General features: G+C 38.9%; 1 protein-coding gene across 9 annotated transcripts; it reads left to right on the plus strand.

Annotated features, from left to right (window-relative positions):
* Positions 1-2,396: 2,396 nt before the first annotated feature.
* LOC120947539 (endophilin-A) lies at positions 2,397-16,942 on the plus strand. Of its 9 annotated transcripts, none has more exons than XM_040362937.2 (12): positions 2,397-2,513; positions 7,117-7,546; positions 8,324-8,392; positions 8,537-8,753; positions 9,975-10,108; positions 10,208-10,274; positions 10,748-10,848; positions 11,032-11,135; positions 11,206-11,303; positions 13,642-13,734; positions 14,555-14,679; positions 14,750-16,942. In XM_040362937.2, the coding sequence occupies exons 2-12, from the start codon at positions 7,502-7,504 to the stop codon at positions 14,873-14,875; spliced, it is 1,179 nt and encodes a 392-aa protein (XP_040218871.1). In that variant the 5' UTR covers positions 2,397-2,513; positions 7,117-7,501; the 3' UTR covers positions 14,876-16,942. The 9 variants fall into 9 exon arrangements, with proteins under 9 accessions (XP_040218871.1, XP_040218873.2, XP_040218870.2 ...); XM_040362939.2 differs by having other exon boundaries at positions 10,763-10,848; positions 11,206-11,840; XM_040362936.2 differs by lacking the exon at positions 13,642-13,734 and having other exon boundaries at positions 8,537-8,639; positions 8,691-8,753; positions 11,206-11,840.
* The last annotated feature ends 7,998 nt before the right edge of the window (positions 16,943-24,940 follow it).

The raw sequence follows: 24,940 nt of genomic DNA on the forward strand, positions 1-24,940 counted from the left end.
TGAAGGCATTCAGAAGGCATTTAAGGCGATAGTCGCCTTAGAAGGCGAATAAAGATTTCAACCGAAACTTTCACGGCTGTAACGGGTTCTCTTCGAAATCTTTCAACTTTTTGATTCAACGAGAACAGATAGCTTGCCACCATCTTAGCTTGTTTATATACTGGTTTTACACCCTCACTGATGTAACTGCCAAATAGAGCAGTGACAACGCTTTTGATTCTGAATCGAGAAAGCGTGTGATCAAATCCTGATTTTTATAATCTTTTTTGTGTTTATTTCTTTTTAGATTAATATTTTCTTGCTATGATTAATACAAACAAAATTTTTGTGAAGCAAAATTAAAACAATACCTTTTGAAAACACATAATAATTACACTATGTTCACCTTTCATTATTAGGATGGGAGAAATATGTATCTCATTTCTCCTTATCTAATAAAAGTTATCAAAATGAGTTTGATATATTAACACCTTTCAACGGGTTGGTCTTTAACAACCGAATAATGCAGACCATATCTAATAAAGTGAAATAGCTCAGAGCTTAACGCAAGAGAACATAACACGTAAATCGTGCTATCGAATCTCACGCACATATCTGGGAACACTACAACAGCGCAGTGCTGAAGACGCTTGTAAGGTTTTCTTTTGACAGTTGCAATTTCAAATTTCAAATTAAAAGCGAAATTTTTCATTGACATATTTCAAAGGCATTTAATTACTGCTAAATGCACTGCTGATCGCCTTCAATTCGCCGGCGATTACAAGGCGATTAGAAGGCATTTAACGGAAATTTGCGGGTAGGGGAGCGCGCTGTGCGCTTCCCTCCACACGGACTTGGTGCACCTGAATCAAAAGAAAAACTTTAACACATTAAACTTGGTTAAATAATGTTAGGATTGGCAATATCTTACACTTCGATCCTTTAACCCGACTCCATAAACCGGACTTCAAACTGACAGAAGTGTGTGTCCACGCTTTTCGTAGCGTAACGTTTTTTTTATTCTACATCCACGTCATTTTCTTGTATTCTGCATTCGACGCATTAACCTATACGTGAAGTGTGAAATAAAAGCTTGAACTAATATTCTAAATCTTTTCCATCAATCTTATTAAATAAAAGCATATTTTAATTCATAGCTTCACACAATCTTGCTTCAAACGACACACATTATTTATAAAAGTCGCTCACTCTTTCAATATCTTAAATTGTAGGGTAAATCTAGTAGGGTAAAAATAAATTGATCGTTAAAATAATTGATTAAATTTAAATGGTTGCGTTCTCAACAGTGCTCCTGCCGAAATCTGTCAATATAATCTGGCCACACTGGTCCGCAGGGCAAGAGCTCGCTCGAAAGGTCAAAAACCGTCGAAAAACGTCAAAAACGACCGTCGCCAGCGCCTCCAAATCGTTGCGAGTTTCCCTCGCTGGCGACGTCGAGTTTCAGTACTTGTGACGTCGGTTTTGACGTTTTGCGACGGTTTTGCGACGGTGGCAGCCAAAAAGCTCGCCTGACCTGCGGACCAGTGTGGCCAGAAATACCGATATATATACAGGCGGTCCCCGAGATACACGGTACCTCTTATACGCGGATTCGGAGATACGCGGTTTTCAAAATTTGACAGTTCTTTGAGCAAATTGTACTGATTTGTCACATCCATTGTGAAATATCAAATAATTTCCGTATTGATCGAATGTAAAATACCATTTAAAAAGGTTTAAAACTGTTCAATTCATAAGAAACATATCAAATAATTAATTTGGTGGCTAAAACCACCCCCTACTTGCAAAATTGCACGAAAATTAGTGATATTTTGGCTGGAAATCACGAGATTCAACTTACGCGGAAATTCGAGATACGCGGTATTTTGCGGCCGTTTTCGGTCCCCAATAACCGTGTATCTCGGGGACCGCCTGTATATATATCTAGGGTTTGAAGGAAAAAAATCTCAAATTTTTGAATCATTGAACTATAATACTCAGCCAAACAGTCAAATCAATCTAAATAATCCAGCGAAAATCTAATGACAGCACGTACGATAAAATCGTATCCAATGGAGCACTGCTGCGGCCCTAAGCGGTCGCGTGGAGCCCCAAGAAAAAGAACTTGTCACCACTGAGAAAAAATGTGCTTAGAATTCCAATTTTCAAATCGACACTTCAGAAAAATCTTCATTTGTGTAAGCTCTAAACCAAATCTAATCCATATCCTAGATAAAGGATGCATATTCTCGTGAGATGGAACTTTCATTTTGCGCATTAGTAACCCCCCCCCCCCCCCATCCCGCTTAACACTTCTTTCGCTTTTACTTCTTTTAAGTTTCGAGTTTTAACCTACCGAAAACTACCGATAAAATTTTGATGCGCCTACCGAAAACCGCCAAAATAATCTGGCCACACTGTGTACAACTACACACAAACTGCCCGTCATAGGAGGACACAATAATTTGTTCTGCTACAGAAGAAGAAGTTCAACGTCGATACCATCCGCTCGTCGTGAATTTAACAAATTCTAGGTACTTGATGTTGCTTTTACTTGAAAATTATTAAATTCCCTCTAAGTTATCGTCCCTTGTGTAGTGTCTGAAAAATCCCTGTCCCGATCGCTGCCTGCTATCTTCGCCAAAAGGCGGACGACCTTCCAGTGTGGTCTTATTTGTTGTGCTGTGCAAAAATTCGCGAGCCGTGCGTATATTTCCGTACGCCCAACGTTTTCATGGACCGTGTAGTTTGGGGGCTTTATTGTCAGCTGAGTGTAAAAATATTTTGTCCAACTGCTCGTGAAAGCCAGTATTTCGCTTACCCGCCGACGGCATCTCTTGTTTGTTCGTAAGTGGCCCTCCTGCAAAGGACCAACAGGGAGAACTGCTGGCCTACTGAGTGTAAGTGGTGTTACATTAGGATCCAGTGAATCGTGCGGTAGTTTGTTTTTTTTCTGCTTGCATATCGATTAATGGATCGGAAGGAGAGAGTCGTTCTAATCTTGTGAGTAAACGAAACGTTCTTACATGAACATTATCCGTTTGCCAAAAGCGTATCTGCAAAGATAAGAAAGTGTTTAGCCGTGATAAGAAAGGTATTTATTTGACACTGCGTCTTTTGCGAAAACTATTTTAACTACCGACGGCACACGCTGGTGTTGCAAGTGATGGGGGCCGCAATATCGATCGGGTCATTTTTTTACGGCTCATTTTCCAAAATTAGGCAGACAGGGATAGAGTGCGAGCGACAAACCGAATGTGAAATTGTGTCGAGTGTTTTTCAATGAGAAGCGACCGATGCGTGCTGCCTATCAATCTCGAGTCCGCATAAGTTGAAGAGCATTGGACTCTGAATCCGCTCTCACTCAGTCATGCAAACGGAGGAGGGTATCATAGCCGGGCTGCAAGAAGATGATGATGATGCTGACTTCCTGCTGTTGGAAAGTTTGCAATGCTCCACAGACGACGACGAAGGATCGTGCAGTGGGGAAAAGACGCTTGGCAAGGGTTGGCAGGGTGCACTATTTTTATCTCATTCAACCACACTGCCTATGGTCGCCGATACGCGATGGGGGGATGGGAATAGGAATATGTGCTACGATTAGGTGGAATTTGCACATACGAATGACGGAAGCTGCGAGTCACGGTAATAGATCGTTTCGGCCGACTGTAATGTGCATCGATTGGTGGTGACGGCTCTGCTGCGATGCGGTCGGCATCATGAGAAGATGGTGCGTTGCACACGCACAACAGGGGGAGAGAACTGCAACATTCTCTTGCTTGCAACCACACTCGAACCTGACCGTCTCTGCGCACACATTTCCAAGGTCAATGCTAATGCTGTCGATGGGAATGGGGCCGATTTCGGGAACCACTGTTGTGGGAACACTGGATCAAATGAGTGTTTTGCAGTGTTGTTCACAACAGTTTGTGGTTGCGTCGCTGTACGGCTGTTTTGATGTACAACAATCGAATCTTTTCTTTTAGGGACAACGTTCTAACGAACCAACGATAAGATATATCTGGTGGTGTAGATGTTTTTTATTTCGAATTTGTTGGGTTCAGCCTCAACATTTAGTATCTAAAGCCTAACGAAAGTTATTCATACGTGAGTAGTAAGACGGTAAGCGTATTCTCGCCATAGATAAGATAAGCCAAAATCATGGATGGAGCATTTTATTTCAGGACAGTATGCATTGAACGATCCTGCCCTACTAAATGCAATGCTCAAGCAAGCAAAACAGTTTGATTTATTTTAGGAAATGAAGATGAATTTACGTGTTTCCATACCCGATGCATTCAACCTCTAACGGCTCTAACCTTGAGAGTAGAACATACTGTGTTATCGGATCGGTAATTTAACGCAATTCACAACAACCTAATAATTACACTGCGCTGGTGCTATTTTCCCTCACAGACAGCTCCGTCTTAGAAACACGGGGCTTTTTGTATAAAATATCTGTGATGCTTTGTTGATCATGAGGTTTTCAAATGCTTTTCCATAAAACATGGTATTGTTGATTCCCTTGCCTTGGCGATAAATAATGTGAACTGGATTCCCAAAAATATTCCATTATCAACATCATTCAAATACCAAGCCCAATTGTAAAAATCAGCCATTGCCATTGGACGTTTCTGGAACGCGGCCGATAATGAAATGCTCTCGAGAATGTTCACAACGTTAAATTTGAAGTTAACCCAAATGCAAATGCTCTTGAACATGCGAGGCAAGCAGCGATATGCGTAGCCCAGACATGGTTTTGATCCCCTTACCCCTCGACAATGTTTGTATTTGGAAATAGCCATGTTGAAGTAGTTGTATCGAGCTACATTCTAAAATATAATGTTGTTCCACATCAACAGTTATGGTAACCTTTCATCGTTTGTAATTTCATGGTTCACTGAACGCAAGCCACTACTAGGGGTTTGTGTTCTATGGTTTTACTTAGTGGATGATACGTTACATTTTCTATGCGTTCCCATGCTTACGCCGTTGCAAACCTTGCACTTATTCTACTCCTTCAAGTTATGAAGCCTTTAAGCTTTTGTTTAGTTGATTGTAGGATTGTTAGGACTACAAAAGATTTAGACATCCAAATTCAGGCCTACCCTTCGCGAAGGCATGGGCTGTTCTAGAGAAACAACTCTTTGACGGAGAGCTTAAAGAAAGATATTCTTGGCCTTCAAATACCAGAAGAATCGGAATAATAGTGTATCCATGGGTCTGGTGTAGCATCGATAAAGAGACTTATCGGCGACGAAATGTCTAGTATCTGCTATATCCTGCGACACGCAAAAACAGCTCTGAGATAACTGTATCTATTGGTACACATTTTTAAGAAAAACGAGAGGAGTAATATACATGCCATGTTTATGGTAAATGATTGAATAATGATAATGTGTATGATGGTCTGGCTGCGAATACATTTATATTAAATCTGTTAAACATTTGCTCAGCGCTACATACAAGGGACCGATATGTAAGCGTCGTTTGGGGCGATGCAGTTATACTATTCCAGACGTTGTTGGTGCGGTACTGTGGCGTAAGAGCGCAAGCGTACGATCAAGAGTCTCCTAGTTCATATGAATGACGAAATTGGTGACGAAATCGTGCGCTTTAAAGCGCGCATTTGATTGAAATGTGGGCTCTGCGTGTGGGTATGTGTAAAACAGGTCCTTCGTGCAATGGTTAGAGACTGGTTCTAACCAACTCTGAAGGGTGCCTTTGTGCCGTGTGTCCACATATATGCGTGTGCAATGCATAATTTGACTATTTGCTCCTGTGTATGTGTGTCTCTTTTAGGTTTGGCGTGATTTTGACCGCGCCGAAAGAGAGAGAGGATGCATGATTCTTATACTCCCTCAAAACCATTTGAACGTTTGTATGAATGAATTTGCCGTTCCTCTTTCTTCCTGAAAGGTGTAGGAATAGAATGTATCACGTGACTGTTCGATTTGGATTTCTCCTTGTTTCATCTCTTGATTTGTTATGACCAATGATGTGTCAATGTGGACGGAAATGGCTAAAAAATTGGGCAGTTTTCCTCATGCCGACATATCTAAACATGCAATCAAAGGGAGAATAGGACTTTTGTTAATGATTTGCTCTATGGGCTTAAGGGCTTCATGGTATCGCCTTTTCCACACGTTTAACCTCATACAATCCATACTGCTCAGCAAAATTGTGTGGGCAGTGCGCGATGCAACCCACATAAACAATATGTTTAATTTTTCTACCATGGTCTGGACACGTTCGCTTTGCGTTGATAGTGTGTTAGTACCCACTTTTCATCGTATTGTAACGCCTGTTTGATTCATCCTTTGACTCGTAGTGAGAGAGAGAGAGAGAGAGTGACCGAGAGAAGAAAAGAGCACCGTGAACAAGCACGCACACTGCTAGAGATTAGTTCGATTCTAACGCGATTCTACTTACACGCTCTTTTTGAGAGCGAATCTTGCGCTTTACTATACACAGGTTTTCTCACTTTTCCACCGAAAGCTTTGCGAGCAACCTCAATTGGGTTGACGTTAACTACTGCAAACTTCGGATGGCTGTAGCCCAAGTTTCTTGTCACAGTCCTTTCGAACGCGTCGGTCACGTCTCGTGCAAGCTTCTTGAAAACGCTGCAAAGTAGCCGCAAGTGAAATAGAACCGTACAATTCTACTATTTAGCAATTTAGCTTGTCTGTGTAATTTCGCCCGCAGAATACGAGAATCTTCTGGATAAACGAAAAAATTATCTGAATTACATCCATCGGTAGGGGTTTCAAAGTAAGTGAAAATGGTGTAGTCACATACCCTGCAAAGTTACTTTGCAATGTGAAATTCTTAGGGCACGGTTCCAAATAGTCCTTCTTGTCACATGGTACTTTTGTTCGGTATGAACCCTCGGTTTATAATAATAAAAAAACACGATATAAAATAGTTTAGTATATCAATTTTCTCATTCATAAGGGGTAATTATAACTAATTTTTTTTTATTCTTTTCATGTACATTTCCTCGGCCAACAATATTATCTCACATCGTCTGTCTGGATGCAATTGGACATTTACCGGATTATCATGAACATACTTGTGCTGTTGTCCTTGCTGGAAACTAACATCCAATGCTGATGAATGCTACGGCAACGAAAAAAGGCTTTCAAACCATTGTGAATACGAGTATCCTCTGCAGCGTGAGCACACAGCGCCCTAGTTAAGTGATATATGTGCGAATGTGTCCGTGATACAGTGTAGTGGACGGTGCAAGTGTGTTGTATAATAATCAGTGTAGTAGGGACATATTGCTGGTGAAACTATCACGTTCAGAATCTTGAAAAGTTGTTAAGTTTTTCTTGCCATCGCGTAAGGAAAAGAAGAACGAAACCATCAGTTCACCCGTGTCTGTGTGTGTGCTGATATAAGCTGCTGACGACAAGTGCTTGCTCTGGTGGAGATAGCAAGGCGGAGGAGAGAAGGAAATAAATTTTGAGACGCAACGTTAATATAAAAATCTTCCACCATTTTCTCCAAAGGCGAAAACATGGCATTTGCGGGCCTTAAAAAGCAAATTAATAAAGCAAATCAGGTAATGTGGTTTGTGTTCAAGTAGGATCATTGCTCAAATTTATCTAACAAATGATTGCATAAAAAAATTGGTTTCATGAAAAATTATATTAAGACGCTCCTTTTTTTATAACGCTTTTATAGTTTTTAACTGGCTTAATCGCGTCATAGTAGATTAAGTTTATCTTTAGTGAAGTTTTTGAATTGACAGGAACCAGAATGTAGTAACAAATGAAGAACGACGCGTTTTGTTGTAGAGAGCATGGTTAAAGCGAAATGTAGGTCACGACCAATTTGAAGATGAATGTAAAACATATTCAGCCTATCTGGGCAAGGTACAGTGTCGTGTCGTCCCAACTAGCATAACCATTTTAACATTAGTTTGTTATACAATTTGCCTACACCCTAAAATGAATATTAGAGGGTTTTATCGTAAGAGAACAATATTCATGAGTACAATATAATTGTTTGCTACGTTGCCAAAGAACGTGTCAAAATGACAAGCTAGAGAATGTTACATTTTTTTAAATCAAAAATGAATGTTAGAAAATAATTACCACTCAAAAGTGTCACAAATTCTTTTTTTGTACTGTAAATTTGTTAAAATTTGAACAAATACGTTGTGACACAAGGAGGCGCCTGGTGTTTTACAGCAAGAGCGCTTTATTTTTTTATATTTGATGATACTCAAATTTATAATACTACATTCGCGCATAGTATGAAGATTGCACATAATTTACTGTGAATGTTCGGCATTGTTTTAGCATATTTGCACACTAATTCTTTCATGGTGTTTCAGTATGTCACTGAAAAGATGGGAGGTGCTGAAGGCACCAAGCTGGACTTGGATTTCATGGAGATGGAGCGCGTAAGTTGATAAAATGTATTACTTACCAATTACGGTGCATTTAACAATCGAATATATATATATATATATATATATATATATATATATATATATATATATATATATATATATATATATATATATATATATTGTATCTCGACACAGAAAACGGATGTCACCGTCGAGCTAGTCGAAGAGTTGCAAGCCAAGACCAAAGAGTACTTGCAACCGAATCCGACAGCTAGAGCAAAGATGGCAGCGGTCAAAGGTATTTCTAAATTATCAGGTCAGGCTAAAAGTAATACTTATCCACAACCAGAAGGTATATTGGCTGACTGTATGCTGACGTATGGTAAAAAGCTTGGTGAGGACAGTATTTTTGGTAAGTACAGCGCATACCGCCGCGTTTTATTTATTTTCACATTGCACATCTAAATGTAAGCGACAATGTTGTTGTTTTTTTGTTTCAATGTATTTCTTTTCCATTAAAATCGTTTGGTTGCATTCATACATCACAGGCGCATACAATCCGTTCATTGAATGGCCTATATCTTTCACAACATTAATAATTATAATAATAATAATAATAAACAGTATGCAATATTCTCCAAACCCCCCGCCCCCTCCCCTCATTGTTAAAAGATGTGAAAAAGTATGCAAATATTATATTGAGCATAAGCTCTGGAAAGCCATAATAGCAGATGAGTTAAATAATCGGTCAAAAGAGGAAGGAGTACACATTTTACAATTATTTAATCCTATCTTTTGCTAATTTTATTCATAAAAGCTACTTAAAAAATAACCGAAGGACATTAATGTATGTATTTCTCCTTCTAATTAACAAAGTTGAGATTGGTCAGCCTCTCTGCATTAGTTTAACTCTTGTACTATTCTTTTTTCCTTAAATTTTTGGTAGAATATTTAAAAATGTAACGGTACGAATTTAGCCATTTTCAACTATAATCCCTCGTTAGATGTTTATTCTCTATCCTTCTCTTTCTCTCTTTCTCTCTGTGTCATCCTTTGCTAAATGCTTAAATGCACACCCGATGAATGTTATACTGAAATCTCTATACAGTCACAAAACTCGTGTAGATTACTGCTAGTAAATTGAATGCATTCTTTATTTCACAAACATCAATTGAAAACAGAGATATAAAATTGGTAAATGGTTCACATAAAGTACGTGCCGCTTTGTTTGGTGCTGACGTGTGAATATTGATACTTATAACTTTACCGTCCTCGTCTAGTATACTATTTTTACTATCTTTTGTTGTTGTAAACTGTATTTTTTTATGATACACAATGCATAACGTGATGTCACTGAATATAGTAATAATGTTAGAACACATTTCTATACCATTGAATGTAGCTTTACCAGTTCATTTCGATTTGTTAAACTAATACCCTTTTGTGTATCTCTTCACTCCTGTACATTTCAAATGGTGTATATACCGATATACCTGGGTCGTCGGTCCAACCAACACAACTTTAAATCGTCATTGATCGTGCCGAATTGGTTTTGTGTTCCTGCTTGGGGCATGCAAAATAATAACGCACAAATTGCCTCCCGAACTATCCGTCTGTTTTCCAACCTATGCAGCGTCGGCGTTGGTCGAAATGGGCGACTCGCTCAAGCAGATGGCTGACGTGAAGTATTCGCTTGATGATAACATTAAACAAAACTTCCTCGAACCGCTCCATCAGCTACAGACGAAGGATTTGAAGGAAGTGATGGTAAGCATTGCATTTGTTTGAAGCCTTTCATGGTGCATTCTTCGTATAGGTATATAATATTTTAATTTGTTATTTTGTTCTTTTTGTTTCTTCGTTTAGCACCACCGTAAAAAACTACAAGGCAGACGTCTTGATTTCGATTGTAAGAAAAGGCGACAAGCCAAGGGTATGTATATTTATGTTTTATCCTCTATGTTCAATGACTCCTGATGACCAATTGTTTAGTTGTTGTGTTTAATTGCTACTTTATATGTATCATTATTTTAAACACAGTTCGTATATGTTTCGATAGATTGAAAAAATATTAAAATTTTCGATTTTTTATTAGTTTAATAATGGTTTATATTTTACATTGTTTAGAGTTTGTATTTATGGTTTACTTTATTTTATTTTTATTTTCATGATCGCTGCTGTATTTCGAATGTTATGTTGTCGATTCCTGCCTAACGCACTGGCCCTTTTACACCGTCATCTTTACCCCTGCATATTATGGCCAAATGTTATATGTGTTCTGTTATTATGCTTTTTAATGCTATATGGGTTGTTAACTATTGCTCTATATATTCCGTATTTTTTGTCTGTATCTATGCCCCGGTACACGGCGGACAAATAATGCCTTGAAATAATGCCTAACAAAAGGTTCTCAAATTACAGACGATGAAATCAGGAGCGCTGAGGAGAAATTTGCCGAATCGCTACAGCTTGCACAGGTTGGAATGTATAATCTGTTGGAGAATGATGTAAGTTGATTTGAAAACGGTATAGTTGGATTTGTATTTAATTTTTACCTTCAAACATTACCATCCGTGTTGTGATTTGTCCATATCCCATTAATTATCATGGTGCATGTACCCTCACGTGGAACTGTTCTAATGTAATACATATTCGATGCTATGGATTATTCCTCCTACGCTCTTTGTTAGGTTGAGCAAGTCTCCCAGCTGGTAACATTTGCCGAGGGGATGCTCGATTATCACTCTCAATGTTCTGAGATATTGAAAGTATTAGTGGAAACGCTGAACGAAAAGTAAGTAGTGCATTAATAAAAGATACGCAACGCAACTATTTCAATGCTCATTCGTGTGTTTTCTCCACAGACGCGAGGAAGCTGCAGCAAGACCAAAGTCTGAATTTGTACCCAAGACGCTTGCCGATTTGAACATCGAAATGCTCGGTTCGCAGGATGGAATGAACGGTGGGCCCCATTTTCTTAATCCCAATAGGTTGAACAATTCCCATCACCACATGTACAGTTCCCAGCAAAATCTGTCCAATAACAAAACCTATTCTTCCAATCACAACAACAATAGTAGCCACTTTAACCGTAACCGACTATATGGCTCTCAGCAGAGCCTATCGTCGACACGGAGCGGCGGTACGTCAAGTGCATTTGGTGGTGTAGGTGGCAGAGCAGGCGACACCAGTGGAATTGATAGTATTAGTAGTACTGATGGGTCTGACATGCGGCCGCCGTCTTACGGATCGTCCGTAGACAGCTGGTTAAATGCATGGGATCAACCGAATAATGGGGGTTATGCCGGAAACGGTGGTATTGGTGCAGGGTCTAAGCCGGGCAAGAGTACTACTACGTCCAACAGCGGGGCCAACATTCGAAATAATAATAAAAACAGTTATAGTTCAATGTACAGTACCGCTACTACCAATAGCACCGCAATGTTTGCTAACAACAACAACAACAACAGCAAGAGCATCTTCAGTGATCCTTGGTCAGGTGATTTGTTTTGAAATTTTTATTTTGTCATTTATTTTTAATTTATTTACTTCATTTACTCGTACCAGTGAACAATGCGTTCTAGTATTGATTTAAGTCTTACATGTTTATGGAATTCCAGAAACAATTACAAAATTTAATGTAAGCAACAATTATAATATTGTGTTATGATCAGTAATTCAACCAAGGGATTGAAATTTTGAAATAAGCATGAGCGAAAGAGTCGAATAATCGTGTTCTACCTTAAAAGTAGAATTTGTATGTATGGTTTTGATACCGTTTAAACTACTGCTAGAAACATCTGCTTTAAACTAGATTCTAGAAATGTGGCGTTTGTAGAAGATGCCACAAGCTTAACAAATGGTTTACTTCACTTTTCGCATTATTGACTGGTACATTAAAGATATCTTATGTTATGCATTATACAAGTTAATGTTGAGTTTCGGATTGGTTTGGATAATGTAACAACATTCTATAAATACCCATTTTGTTGTTGTTTTATTAGTTTGATAATGTAAACAAGAAGAAGATACAATGGACAAATACACAGACGATAGACGGCATCGCTTATGTACAGAGATAGAATAACAAGTAGTTTCGATACGCATTCCTCGACCCTTAAAACGTTCTATATGGAAACTAAAATACACATACATATTAGTACTACAAGGAATCTTATTTCACTAGAACGTTTAATAGATAAGCGTGAAATAAGGGCGATTTAACAAGGTGATGGAAGATGCATGTAAAACGCTGGGTAACACACCGATTCATGGATCCTTCCTACTACCTACTATCCGTTAAATGTTCATGCTGGTGATGGGAATTTGCTTTACATAATAGTAGTATTCAGTGCATTTCAAATAGTATGTAAGCTAGCTATGATTGTTGAGGTTACGGATTCCCTGCGCATCCTTCGCTTCACATACTTCATTTACAAACATCATATTTATTTGATTTTATTGATGCATTGGTAATTCACAACATTGCTCCAACTACAATTGCCAAACATTATTTAAATCATTTTTTTACCTTAGCTAAATTAACTAGCTAATTGAATTACGCAAAGGAACACTGAAAGCTGTGTGGAGTAGTTAATGTACGCTAACACTCGATAGAATTATTGTAGGCACATACTTCTATACATACCTATACAATCCATCATAATCTTGCTGATGTTTGTTGAGTTCCGCTATCATCGTCCAATATAGATTCTTAAATTTCTCCATTTTTATAATCAACTATCGGCTGACCGTGGCTTTGTGATTTTTCAGTGAATTCACTTTGTAAGGAGGTCATTTGAAGATAGTTACAACCTTCTTTTTAGACGATAATACACAGTAAGAGTGAATTTGGATTGTATTTATCGAATAACATATCCAATATATGTTTGCCTTGTGTTTTGAATGCAGAGCGCAGTGATTGTTTGTCACATAATTGTTTTTAATAATCAAAGTGCGATACAATTTTGCCTGCTTCAACTCTATGATGTATTCTCCACTACTCTATCCTGAGCTCCACAGCATTTTCTCAATTAAAATTTCCTTTATATATAAAGTACTGTTTGTCACCTATTTGTCGATGAATTTGTGTCAGTTTGAATGATTGTTTATATATCTTTCTATATACATCTCTCTCTTTTTCTATTTATATAAATTTCTTTTTCTCGTTCTCTCTCTTTCTCTCTCTCTCTTTCTCTCCCGTACTCTTTAATTTGGTCAAATCACTATAAAAAAACTGTCGTCATTGTTTTCTTTACATAAATGTGTTTTTGCTATTTGTATGACTTACGTATCGCTAGGCGGTTCATCCTCTCATCTCAGTTCGCCGGTCAATAAACCGACACATCTGGAACTGTTGGGAAATGGTCAAGCACAGGCGCGTTCTACTAATGGTAAAAGAAACGAATGAATCATCTCTTTTGAATTTCAAAAACAACATTTTTAATTTGGCATACTTACACGAAATTAACACCGATTATACAATGTGAATGAGAAACGTACTACTACTACTGTTGTTGGCGTGAGAGATATGATTTTGTAGCGTGTGTGTTTACAACTGATTGAATTCATTATTGTTTACTCACCAATGGAACGTCCGTTTGTCCGTTTGTTGCTACTGTTGCTTAATTGTTATTACACGTTTTTTGTTCTATGCTGTCCTTTTTGTGTGAGGTGTGTTACTTTGTGCGGTGATTATTCGCCGATGTTGTTATCGTGAACATGCGACATTAATTAGATTGCTCTGTGTTTCGTTTGCTATGTACGTTAAAAATAGGGTTTATAGTGTGCAATTTATGTGAAACATGCCTTCCTTCATTTTCCTTTTGCAAACTGCATGCTTGTTGCGCCTTTTGTTCGTTTTAGTTTTGGAAGTATAGAAACAAAATAATCAAAAACCATCACTAGAGTTATTCAATTCAATTCACACATATTCACTCTCACAACATATACGTGTGATCTGTACGTAAAGTATGGCTGAGGTTAAAATTATCGTGTATGTTTCGCTCACTATTATCCTAATTTATGCATTAACAAACTAACATGCTGAAGCCAGAAAAGATCGGTTAAAAATTTAGTCGCAGAATCTAGAGTAACTTTGCACAGTACTTTACTGCCATTAATAGGTTTATGCTCAGATTAGACATATTTGTAGATAAGATAGTGCTTAAAATTGTAACACACATTTTTATGTATTGTAATGTTATTTATTAGCTTCGCCATTGCCGTCGCCGATGCGTTCTCCCGCAAGAACACCGATGCCAACAAAGCCCACACAGCCATGCTGCACAGCATTGTATGACTTTGAGCCAGAGAACCCGGGGGAATTGGGTTTCAAGGTAAGCCAAGTTGACCTTGACGCTTCCATGCCGGACGTGTACTATAAACGCTTGTTGTGAAACTTTGTAGGAAAACGATGTCATTACTCTAATCCAGCGCGTGGATGAAAACTGGTTCGAGGGTAGCTTGAATGGACGAAACGGCTATTTCCCCCAGTCGTATGTACAGGTGACCGTGCCACTGCCCAGTAATTAAGCCAGCATCCAGCAAGGACCTACAAATGATGTTACTACTCAAAACGAACGTAGAACGTAAACGTGTGAAAAACAACAACAACAGCAAAAACAAAACGCAAACAACTAATTAAAAAAGATGCAAAGCAGAGCAGTCAAACGTAAAAGGGGCCCGATGTGCGAAGAGCGACAGAGAGATCAACTCAAGCAGAGTTGAATTGGTCAAGAACTGAAGAAGAAAGCCTATGCTGTGCTTAACAACCAACGCATGGGCTGAGATGGAGACAGACATCTGAATAGCTAGCGCCAAATCGTTAACCCAAAACTAAAACAAACAAACAAAAAACATTCATAATCTATTAACTCCTCTCCTCCGACACTTGAAGTCTCCCTAACCTATGATTACTAGTTTACATTCGGATAAAATGAAGCAGTGAAAACGAAGAAGACGAAGAAAAAAAATACGTTCCTCAAAGACTCTTCTAAATTGAAATTGAGATTACCAAATCATAATGACACGTTACGGATCGAATTAAATCGAAGCCCACGTCATTATCGGTATGTTGCTAGCCAGCGAACATTTTACTATCTTACAAATACTAAAGAACACGTTGCACACCCTCCTTTCTGGAGGAACTTTTAATCGAGCAAATGTTCTGTTTTAGCAAACGATAACTTTTAAAAGCAAACTCGCGGAGGCATCATCACGATTTATCTTAGTTTAATTTGTACTATTGCAATTATTTTACCCAACTTATATTGTTGCTCCACGCAGTGATTTTAATTTTATAGCAGATTCATGATTCAATTACTATATCTGATCACTTTCTGTGTAAAAGAGCATCGATCGAATAAAGATAGGTTTTGATTTGGGAATGAGAATACGTGTAGGGAAAAGTATGCTTGTTTAAAGATCAATTCCTCCGTTTGTTACAGTACAATTCAGTACACAAGTGTTGTTATGCATGAAGATTGATAGAATGTTGCTGTATGTGGTGTAGTTGAATCACTCGAGTTTGCCATAGAAATAGAATGCGAATGAAATGTTATGAGATTATTTAGACAAGGTTAGGTTTGCTAGAAGCAGATGCTTCTCGTTTGTGGTGCTGTTACCTTAACGTTTTCCTTTAAATTGCGCATTTCGTTCAAATGCATCTGTGTATTGATAGATACATCACCACCACCATCACCTGTTGAACCTATTGTTGAGAATGTGGGTTTGAGTTTTCCTGCAATGCGTCTACAGGTTTGTTGTACAGCCTACGATTATGAGCGCTCTCTTACTAGCATGTCTTACTAGCAGAAAGGTAGACAAATCATATGTTTAGTATCTGCGAAGGATTTTTTCGAGACATAGCATAAGTTTTATGAGTTAGTTAGCAAACTTATTGATGCAATCATTACATACACGTTCGGTTGGCATGGAAACATCACTAATGACCATGCAGTAGCCCCACTATACGCTCTTCATGGTTTATGTTGCCAGTTGGATAGAATTGCTCATAACAATTACATATGTATACATGTACATTATGCCCAAGTTCTTCGTTTTGATAGGATTTTTTTAAAAATAATACCCACATCAGTTAGGGGCGTTTGGCCGCAAAAATTATTGTTTAATTCTGTAAGAATAATCACCGGTAAAAAGTATGTAATCAACGCGTACCGTTGCTCAATAGTACAGAACTACAACAAAAAGTATGATGTTTAGTTTACAGAAATTCTTTGCCTAGTTTTTCTTTTTCCATTACATACACATATAAGGTTTATCATACGCGCTGGTTAGAAAAAAAATCGAGTTCTAAAATCATGTATTACTACTACTTTGCGCTTGGCACAAGAAACGCATTACGCATTGCCTGTTGCTGATGGGAAACTTGATTCCTCGTTGATGCCAATATTTTACTTTACTGTTGTATGGATCGGAAGTTCGTATACACGTATACGTGATATATATATATTTGTCGGGTTAGAGTATTATTTGTACAGATACACAATTGTATGTTATGTTTAGCGATCCTATTTTAAGTTTACAACCTCAAAGTCATTAGTTATGATAAAATGAAAATGTTTAAACCATCCAAAAACAGCATTTGTATTGAATGTGTTTATCTCGCATCTTTCTTCTATTCCCTTCCGCATCCGCTCGGCGAGCGATATTAGGGACAAAAATTAAGCAATCCTTAGGCGTCCGAAAATACCACATGCGCACATACACTGGGTATGTAGAATGGATTGGTTAATGTAGCCATACGAACCAGATTGGAAGTTTGTGGTTATCGTATTATTATTTATGTAGTAGGGTTTTGGTATGTTCCTTTCAGAACTGTTTGACTGTATGTTTAAATTATAAGTATAATGTATAATGGTCAATTTCAAGCATAATTTCCATAAAACCATGGTATTGCTAGGGGTGCACTTTTTATTTTTTTTTCAATAAAAACCATACGTTCCCCATGGATGTGCATGGTTCAAAAAGCAAGACTAATGTTCGTACAAATAGGTCGTTTTTTTTGTTGATTGAAATATTGTAACGACCTACGATTTGATTGTTTGCATGCAAGATGAACAAGAGCGAAGAAATCCGGCAAAAGACAGCGACGGATGTATATTTAAACAGCATAACCGTTTGACTAGTGCCCGAACATTGTTTAACATTACTTTACTACTAACGTACACCGACCTATAAAAGCCTATGAATCCATTTGAACTAATATGAGTGCAATGATATTGACATTAAAATATATACAACCAAAGATATTTACCCTCGATGCGCGCGAAGAAATAGAGTCTATATTAACGATAACCACCAGTTGTTGTAACGACGATGGCTCGCTGTGTCTTGCAAAGATGCGCCATCAGTAAACAGAGCGGCAGCAGTAGCAGCAGCAGCAACAGCAGCAGCAGCAGCAACAGCAGCTGTAGTCAGTGAGTGCCCTTCTTCTACATTGTGGCGGGCATAGATGGCGATAGATGTGATGGGAATTATAACAGAACTATAAATATATACATATACATATAGACATGCATACAAAATACATGTATTTACAATAAAAAGCTCTACATGTCCAAACGCTTACAACACAGAGATCACTGAATGAATTGGCAAAAAATGAGGGGGCGGGAAGGTGGTGGTAGTAGGGGCAGAAATAGGTAGGGTTATCAATTCATATTCGAGATATGCACATGACGCCATGCGTGTTTCAAAGGACTACTAACACTAAGACTTTTTGCCCTCATATCTTACAGCTTGATAAGCTTCATCATCGTTGTTGAACGTGTTTATTGTGTCAGTTTCCATCTTTTGGTTTGGTGCGATTCCTTAAGGAATCGGCGAACGCCACGACAGAGGTGTTTGTTGGGTAGAGTAAGGGATGAAACACTGATGCCGCCACACAGTGAATGCTAAAGCAACAGTCGTCATCCATTGCACTACTTTTTTCCAATTGCTACTCAAAGCGTAATGTATTTGTGTACATATAAACATATATATGTATGTATATATATATATATATATATATATATATATATATATATATATATATATATATATATATATATATATATATACATATACATATATCTATATATATATATATATATATATATATATATATATATATATATATATATATATATATATATATATATATATATATATATATATATATATATATATATATATATATATATATATATATATATATATATATATATATATATATATCAGCGCTGGCATTTCTGACTGTCGGTCGACACAGCTGTGAAGAACTACGCGGCAAATGTTATGACTTCTGTAGGGCGCGCATATTAATGGTTTAGTAGCATTAGGATGTGAAGAAATAATCATGCAACACAAACAACGCAAAACAAAACAAACAAACAAACAAACAAAAAAGCGAGCAAAGACAAACAAGCACACAAACTCAATAGTAGCATCTCTATTCGTATGCAAAACTTCCGTTCCGTTGCCAACGAATGTGAATGAAGGATGACATAAAATGAACAGGAAACAATCTGTGCGCAATTACGTCGAACTGAGGACACAGCGGAGCAAAAGATGAATTAAAAAAGAAGAACAAATAAATGAAGAGGAAACTAAATGTACGATTTATCCTTACGTAGAGGTGCGTAGCAGACTCTGCCACTTTTCCAAGGAGATTCAAACTCAAGCACCTTTCAATTACAAATCAACTCAAACAACTGACACACAATAGCGGATTAAATTTACGTAAATTTTGAAGAAGTAGCTTCACGGCTCCCAAAAAAATGCACACACTCCAAAGTAGGTCCATGGATCAAATAAGCAAAGCGTCAATCGAATCAAAATGCAATCGTTTGTTTGATGCATGTGTTTAGTTACTGTTACTGATCTTGTAAAAGCTAGCAGATTCACTTAAAAGTACCATGCATGGAGAGTATTATATAGTATTTTGCTTTACGGTGCGATTGTTATACTGTATTTGTTTTCTTACTACTCTTATTACTGTTTTTGTTTGGAGTTTGTTGCGATAAATCTAACATTAAGTGCAAGTAAATGCTATATTTGTATGTATAGTTTAGTGTAGTGCGTCACACCTACCTACACCAATTGTAACATCTCGTAGAGTCGATTGAAAAAAGCACGAAAGCTTAGGAGATGAAGTGAAGAAGAAGAAGAAAAAACATTCAAACAATACAACAAAACCTACTTTGAAATATCATCTTAAAGGACAATACATAGTTGTTAAAGTAAAATATAAAGAAAATGTGACGGAAGAAAATTATGCAAATGGATGGTGATGGATAACAACTACAATCTTTAAGGTTTACGACTTTAAGTGGAATTAATGTAGCAATTAAAAACAAAAAAAAAAGCACACAGACAGACACAAAACAGTGCGTAGTAAATAGAGCGGTGGTGAGTGTTGTAGTCGGAAGGTGAACGGTGGCATGGGTTGAAGCGAATTCTAATGTTATTAACATCAGTAGAAGAGAAGTAGGTTGAAATAATCAAAAACACACACACACACACACTTATAAACAATTGCGCTAAACACAGGCCACAATAATTGATGGAAAATACGAAACGTGTGCAAATATTACATGTAGTTTACACCCGAATCGGTAACAATCGTCGAACAAACCCGACAGAGAATGTTTTTGGGATTGAAGGTATTCAATAAACGGTTCTTGAAACACATTGAAATAATGTTCATCTTTTAAAGTGGCTGCTGGTGTGGTGGGGGGGGGGGGGGAGCTGGTGTATGATAATATGTAGAAGGATATTTAATTAACGATAGCAGTTCAATCACTTATTCCGCTCAATTATTCATGTCGATACATTTGTATTCGTATTCGTATTTATTTAATTAAGTCATCTGGCTTCAACGCTATCCTGCTAGAATCTAATCCTGTTCTGAATCTAATTTCTGTTGCTCAAAAGGTGCTACTTAAAGTAATGTTCAATTTCACTGTCAAAGAGAAGCCACCTACTAATCCACCAATTAGGTAACCCAAAAATTGCAAATTATCGGGGTAGTTGGGAATTGGGTTTGAAATGAGATGGGCTGGTATTACACCTGTTTCCTGCGTTACAGTTAACTCTCGTGCCATTTGCTTCGAATCGCGTGTCATCGCCTGCGAATGGCATACCGTGCCACTGCGGCTGCGTGGTACATAAAAAGTAGCGAAATCTTTCTTAGACCAGCATAACCGCAAAGGTTGTGTCAGTCAAGAAGAGGAATCATGGTTTATTACTTACGTACTTACTCTTCCGGCGCTACAACCGTTTTGCGGTCTTGGCCTGCCTCAGGAGTGTCTGAAACCGCTCACGGTCTCGCGCTTTCGTCTGCCAGTCCGTTATCCCGGCCTTAATGGCGGACGCCTCCACGCCATCTTGCCACCTCAATTTGGGCCTACCACGCGTCCTCCACGTGGACGGTCTAAAAAGACTTTACGGGCTGGGTTGTCCGTTTCCATGCGTATAACATGGCCAGCCCACCGGAGCCTGGCGAGCTTTATACGCTGTACGACGGTGAGGTCGCCGTACATCTCGTATAGCTCGTCATTATAGCGGCTCCTCCATTGTCCTTCCACACATACGGGGCCAAGAATCCTTCTGAGCATCTTCCTCTCGAACGCGGCTAAGAGGGTTTCGTCAGATTTGGACAGTGTCCATGTCTCAAAGGCGTATGTGAGTACTGGTGCTATATAGGTACTATATGGTCCCAGCTTCGTCCGTCGCGACAGGTTCTTTGAGGTGAACTGCTTCTTCAGGCTGTAGAATGACCGGTTGGCAGCCAGCATCCTTGCGCGCAACTCAGCTTCCATGCTATTATCGTTGCTGACCTTTGACCCCAGATAGGTGAATTCTGGGACGACTTCAAAAGTGCGTTCACCTATCTGTACATCACACCTACGTAGATTCTGATTATGTGTTGGTGGGCCCGCTGATGTTGCCACCATCAGTTTGGTCTTTGCCTCGTTTATCTGCAGTCCGAGGTTCTCTGCCGCCTGCTCGATCCCTTGGTAGGCTTCTGCTACATAGGAGAACCGCAGACCAATGATGTCTATATCATCAGCGTATGCCAGGATCTGGGTTGACTTATAGAAGATGGTTTCCGTAGTCTCCACCCTCGAGTCACGGATGACCCTCTCTAGCGCCAGGTTGAATAAAAGACAAGCAAGCCCGTCCCCCTGGCGCAGACCTTTGGTGGTAGCAAAAGGTCCTGAGAGCTTTCCATCCACCCTCCCCTGGCATGTGACGTTGGTCATAGTCATTCTAACTAGCCTTATCAGTTTGGCCGAGATTCCAAAAGAGCTCATACCGTCATACAGTTTTACCCTGGCTATGCTATCATATGCGGCTTTGGATAGTATGTGTCGTGTCTGTATTCAGCCATCTTCTCCAAGATCTGCCGCATGGTGAAGATCTGATCAGTGGTAGATTTTCCGTTTCGGAATCCTCTTTGATAGTTTCCGACTATCTCTTCGACGTGCGGGACAAGGCGATCTTGAAGGGTCAGGGAGAATATTTTATAGGCGGTATTCAACACCGTAATACCCCTGTAGTTGTTGCAGTCCAACCTGTCTCCCTTCTTGTATATAGGGTAGATGATGCCGAGGTTCCAATCACAAGGCATCGATTCGCTATCCCACACCTCAGTAACAATTTGATGAATCTCGTTTTCTAGTCGTGCACCTCCATTCTTGATCAGTTCGGCTGCAATTCCGTCGGTTCCGGGTGCCTTGTTATTTTTCAGCCGACGGATAGCCTTTCGTGTTTCTTCTATGCTAGGTGGCAGTAGCATGACACTATCTGCTAGTGGCGCTTCTAGCTGTTCGCTAAACTGGTCATTGAGTAATTCATCAAAGTATTAAGCCCACCGCGAGAGGACCTCTGGTTGGTTAGTAACCAGATCTCCATCCTTGTTGCGACAGCAGGTTACTTTAGCTTACAACGTTGTTTCGGTGACCTATTGCTTGGTTTCGAGTCGATCCGCACGCCCCTCTGATTTGCTCGAGTTTATCATCATCGTTTATTGGTCGTTTTTTATTCGTAAAAAAAGAATCGTTTTATTTTCCATTACGCAATAATAGATTATTAATTCTAGTAATCTTATTATTTATTTCTTAATTGTTTGTCCCAATGGGCTTTAGGGGTATTTACTTAAAACTGGAGAATGAGGATTGAGGGATGGGAAAGATGTGTGTTTAGTATAGATTAGGAAAAATCCAAGGAAGGAGAGCACGAAAGCGATATAGAGGAAGGTTAAAGTCAAACAGAATGTAGTACTTATTGAAGGGCTCACACGCGTTAAGCCACGGATCGTTCTGGGCAAAAGTATAACGCAACGCATACGAGGGATTAAAATGGAAGGTCTGTCACGGAAAGGTGCATATAATAGAATATTTGACAATATAGAAGGAATATCAATATTAGCGTGTGAGTAAACTGACGATAAACAAAGCCTGAGAATGTGAATAACAACTGTTGATGTCAGTCTTTGTATGTTCTCAAGCTTTTGCATGGCTGTGTTACCTTACGGAGTCCAGAGTATGCATGCATAATCTAAGACAAGACGTACCCAGCAGCAGTAGAGAGCATTTGGATATGCTAGATCGCGTATTTTGCAACCCATACGAGAGATCAAACCTATTATTAGCTTTGTTGACGACAAAGTTTTTGTGCTCCTTGAACGAGAGCTCGCAGTCAGCCTAACCATACTTCCAGATCCTTCGCGGAGGACACTCTATTTAAATTTGCCCCACCTAAATAATAAGCAAATAGTATTTTATCTCACCTAAGACTGAAAGACATCACGTTACATTTTGCGGGACAGAGGGTCAAGCCGTTCTTTGAGCATCAGGAAGAAAACGCATCCCATCATCTTTGTCCAGTGTTCCGCGATCAGACAAAGAGAACACTGGAAATGAACATTGTAATATGATCTGCAAATAATAGATGCCCATTATCAGGGGCGATCTCGTGTTACTGTCGTCAACTCGAACGACTTAATAACATGCCCGTCATGGGTTCAAGCCTGAAATGGACCGTGCCCCCGTTGCACGAATTGACTTATCCGGCTGCATGGTAATGAATTAATTCTCGAAAGCCTGTATAGGCCGGCATGTCCGCGTAGGACTTTACGCCAAATAGAAGAAGAAGATTATCAGAAAGAACGCTAATACCACCGACGAACCGACGTGACACTTCGAACAAAATGAGCAAAGTCTATATAATACAGAGGTCGATGCATACCTGGATTTTGGTCCACCTTTTTCAAAGCTTGTTTTCGACAGTTAGATGAAAAAGTGTTCACAAACGATTTCACACAGCCAAACACTTTTTAGGGCCAATTGAGCTTTTTCTGCACAAAACCAAGTGTAACTATACATTTCCTTCTCATGTACGTGGCATGGAGTAGTTTCTGTAATTCATCACTTAAAAACGACCACAATCACGAATCTAGCCTCTTAGCTTTGGTTCTGATATTGTTATAATCAATAATTGCACTATAATGCTATCTTTTTTTTATATTCGTCAACTTGATGCTTGAACTTGATCAAGTAAAAAATTATGAACAAACGTTGTAAAAATGACCGAAAAAGCATTCAGACCACTGCATGCACAACAACTAAAACCTCAATGCATGCTGCGATGAAACTATTGAAGCTTGTCCATCCAGCTGTCAAAATTTTCCCACGCTTTTTGATCAAATGTTCTGGATGACTCGGCCTCTGTATTCTATAGACTTTGGGTGCAACAACCAGTGCCGGTCAAGGCCTTCTTGATCCACTATATCCACTAAGTCACTGAAAGCCAAGCCTAGTAGTCAGTCCTACGCGTATGGGGGCACGATCTATTCGGGGCTTGAACCCATGGACGGGCATGTTGTTGTTGTCGTGCGAGTTGACGACTATATCACGAGACCGTATATCTGTTTAAGGAGACATAAAGACTGCGTCACGTTGAATACATGCGTCGCATTTTATGTTTGGTTTTATGCATTCTACTAATTTTAAGATACACGATAAGATCTTAAGGTCTGTCAGTGGTAAATAAATAAATAAATAAATAAATGTGGCCGTTTCCAGAAACATAAGATACTCCTGCTTCGTAAGGTAGTGCGCTGGATCCACCCCTTGGTACTAGTGAAATTGGCCATATAGCCAGTTCCAATAGTTGGTTATTGGCGTGCTTCTTAAATGGAACTAAGAGTATGACTCGTTTGTTCTTGATGGAACTATGTTGGTCTTGGTTGATGACTCGATAGAATCTTTTAAATGGTGTGAGATGCCACCACTTGCTAATACATTTTTATTTTTTTTCAAAACTCTTCAATTTTTAATTTCGCCCTGAATTTCTCTCTGAATAGAGTAGTTCTAAGTTGAGGTGGCGTAGAGGTGGCAAGATGGCATGGAGGCGTCCGCCATTAAGACTGGGATAACGGATTGGCAACGAACATTCCGAACATTCCTGCATCAGACCAAAACCGCAAGGCAAGGTTTTAGTCCGGGATGAGAAGTCCGTCAAAAGAATAGTGTAAAGCTGACATGAACAACAAGCCAAAATCATGTGTCCAAAATGACATCATGAAGCTGA

The sequence above is a fragment of the Anopheles coluzzii genome, chromosome 2 (genome assembly GCF_943734685.1).
Source record: "Anopheles coluzzii chromosome 2, AcolN3, whole genome shotgun sequence".
Taxonomy (NCBI): Eukaryota; Metazoa; Arthropoda; class Insecta; order Diptera; family Culicidae; genus Anopheles; species Anopheles coluzzii.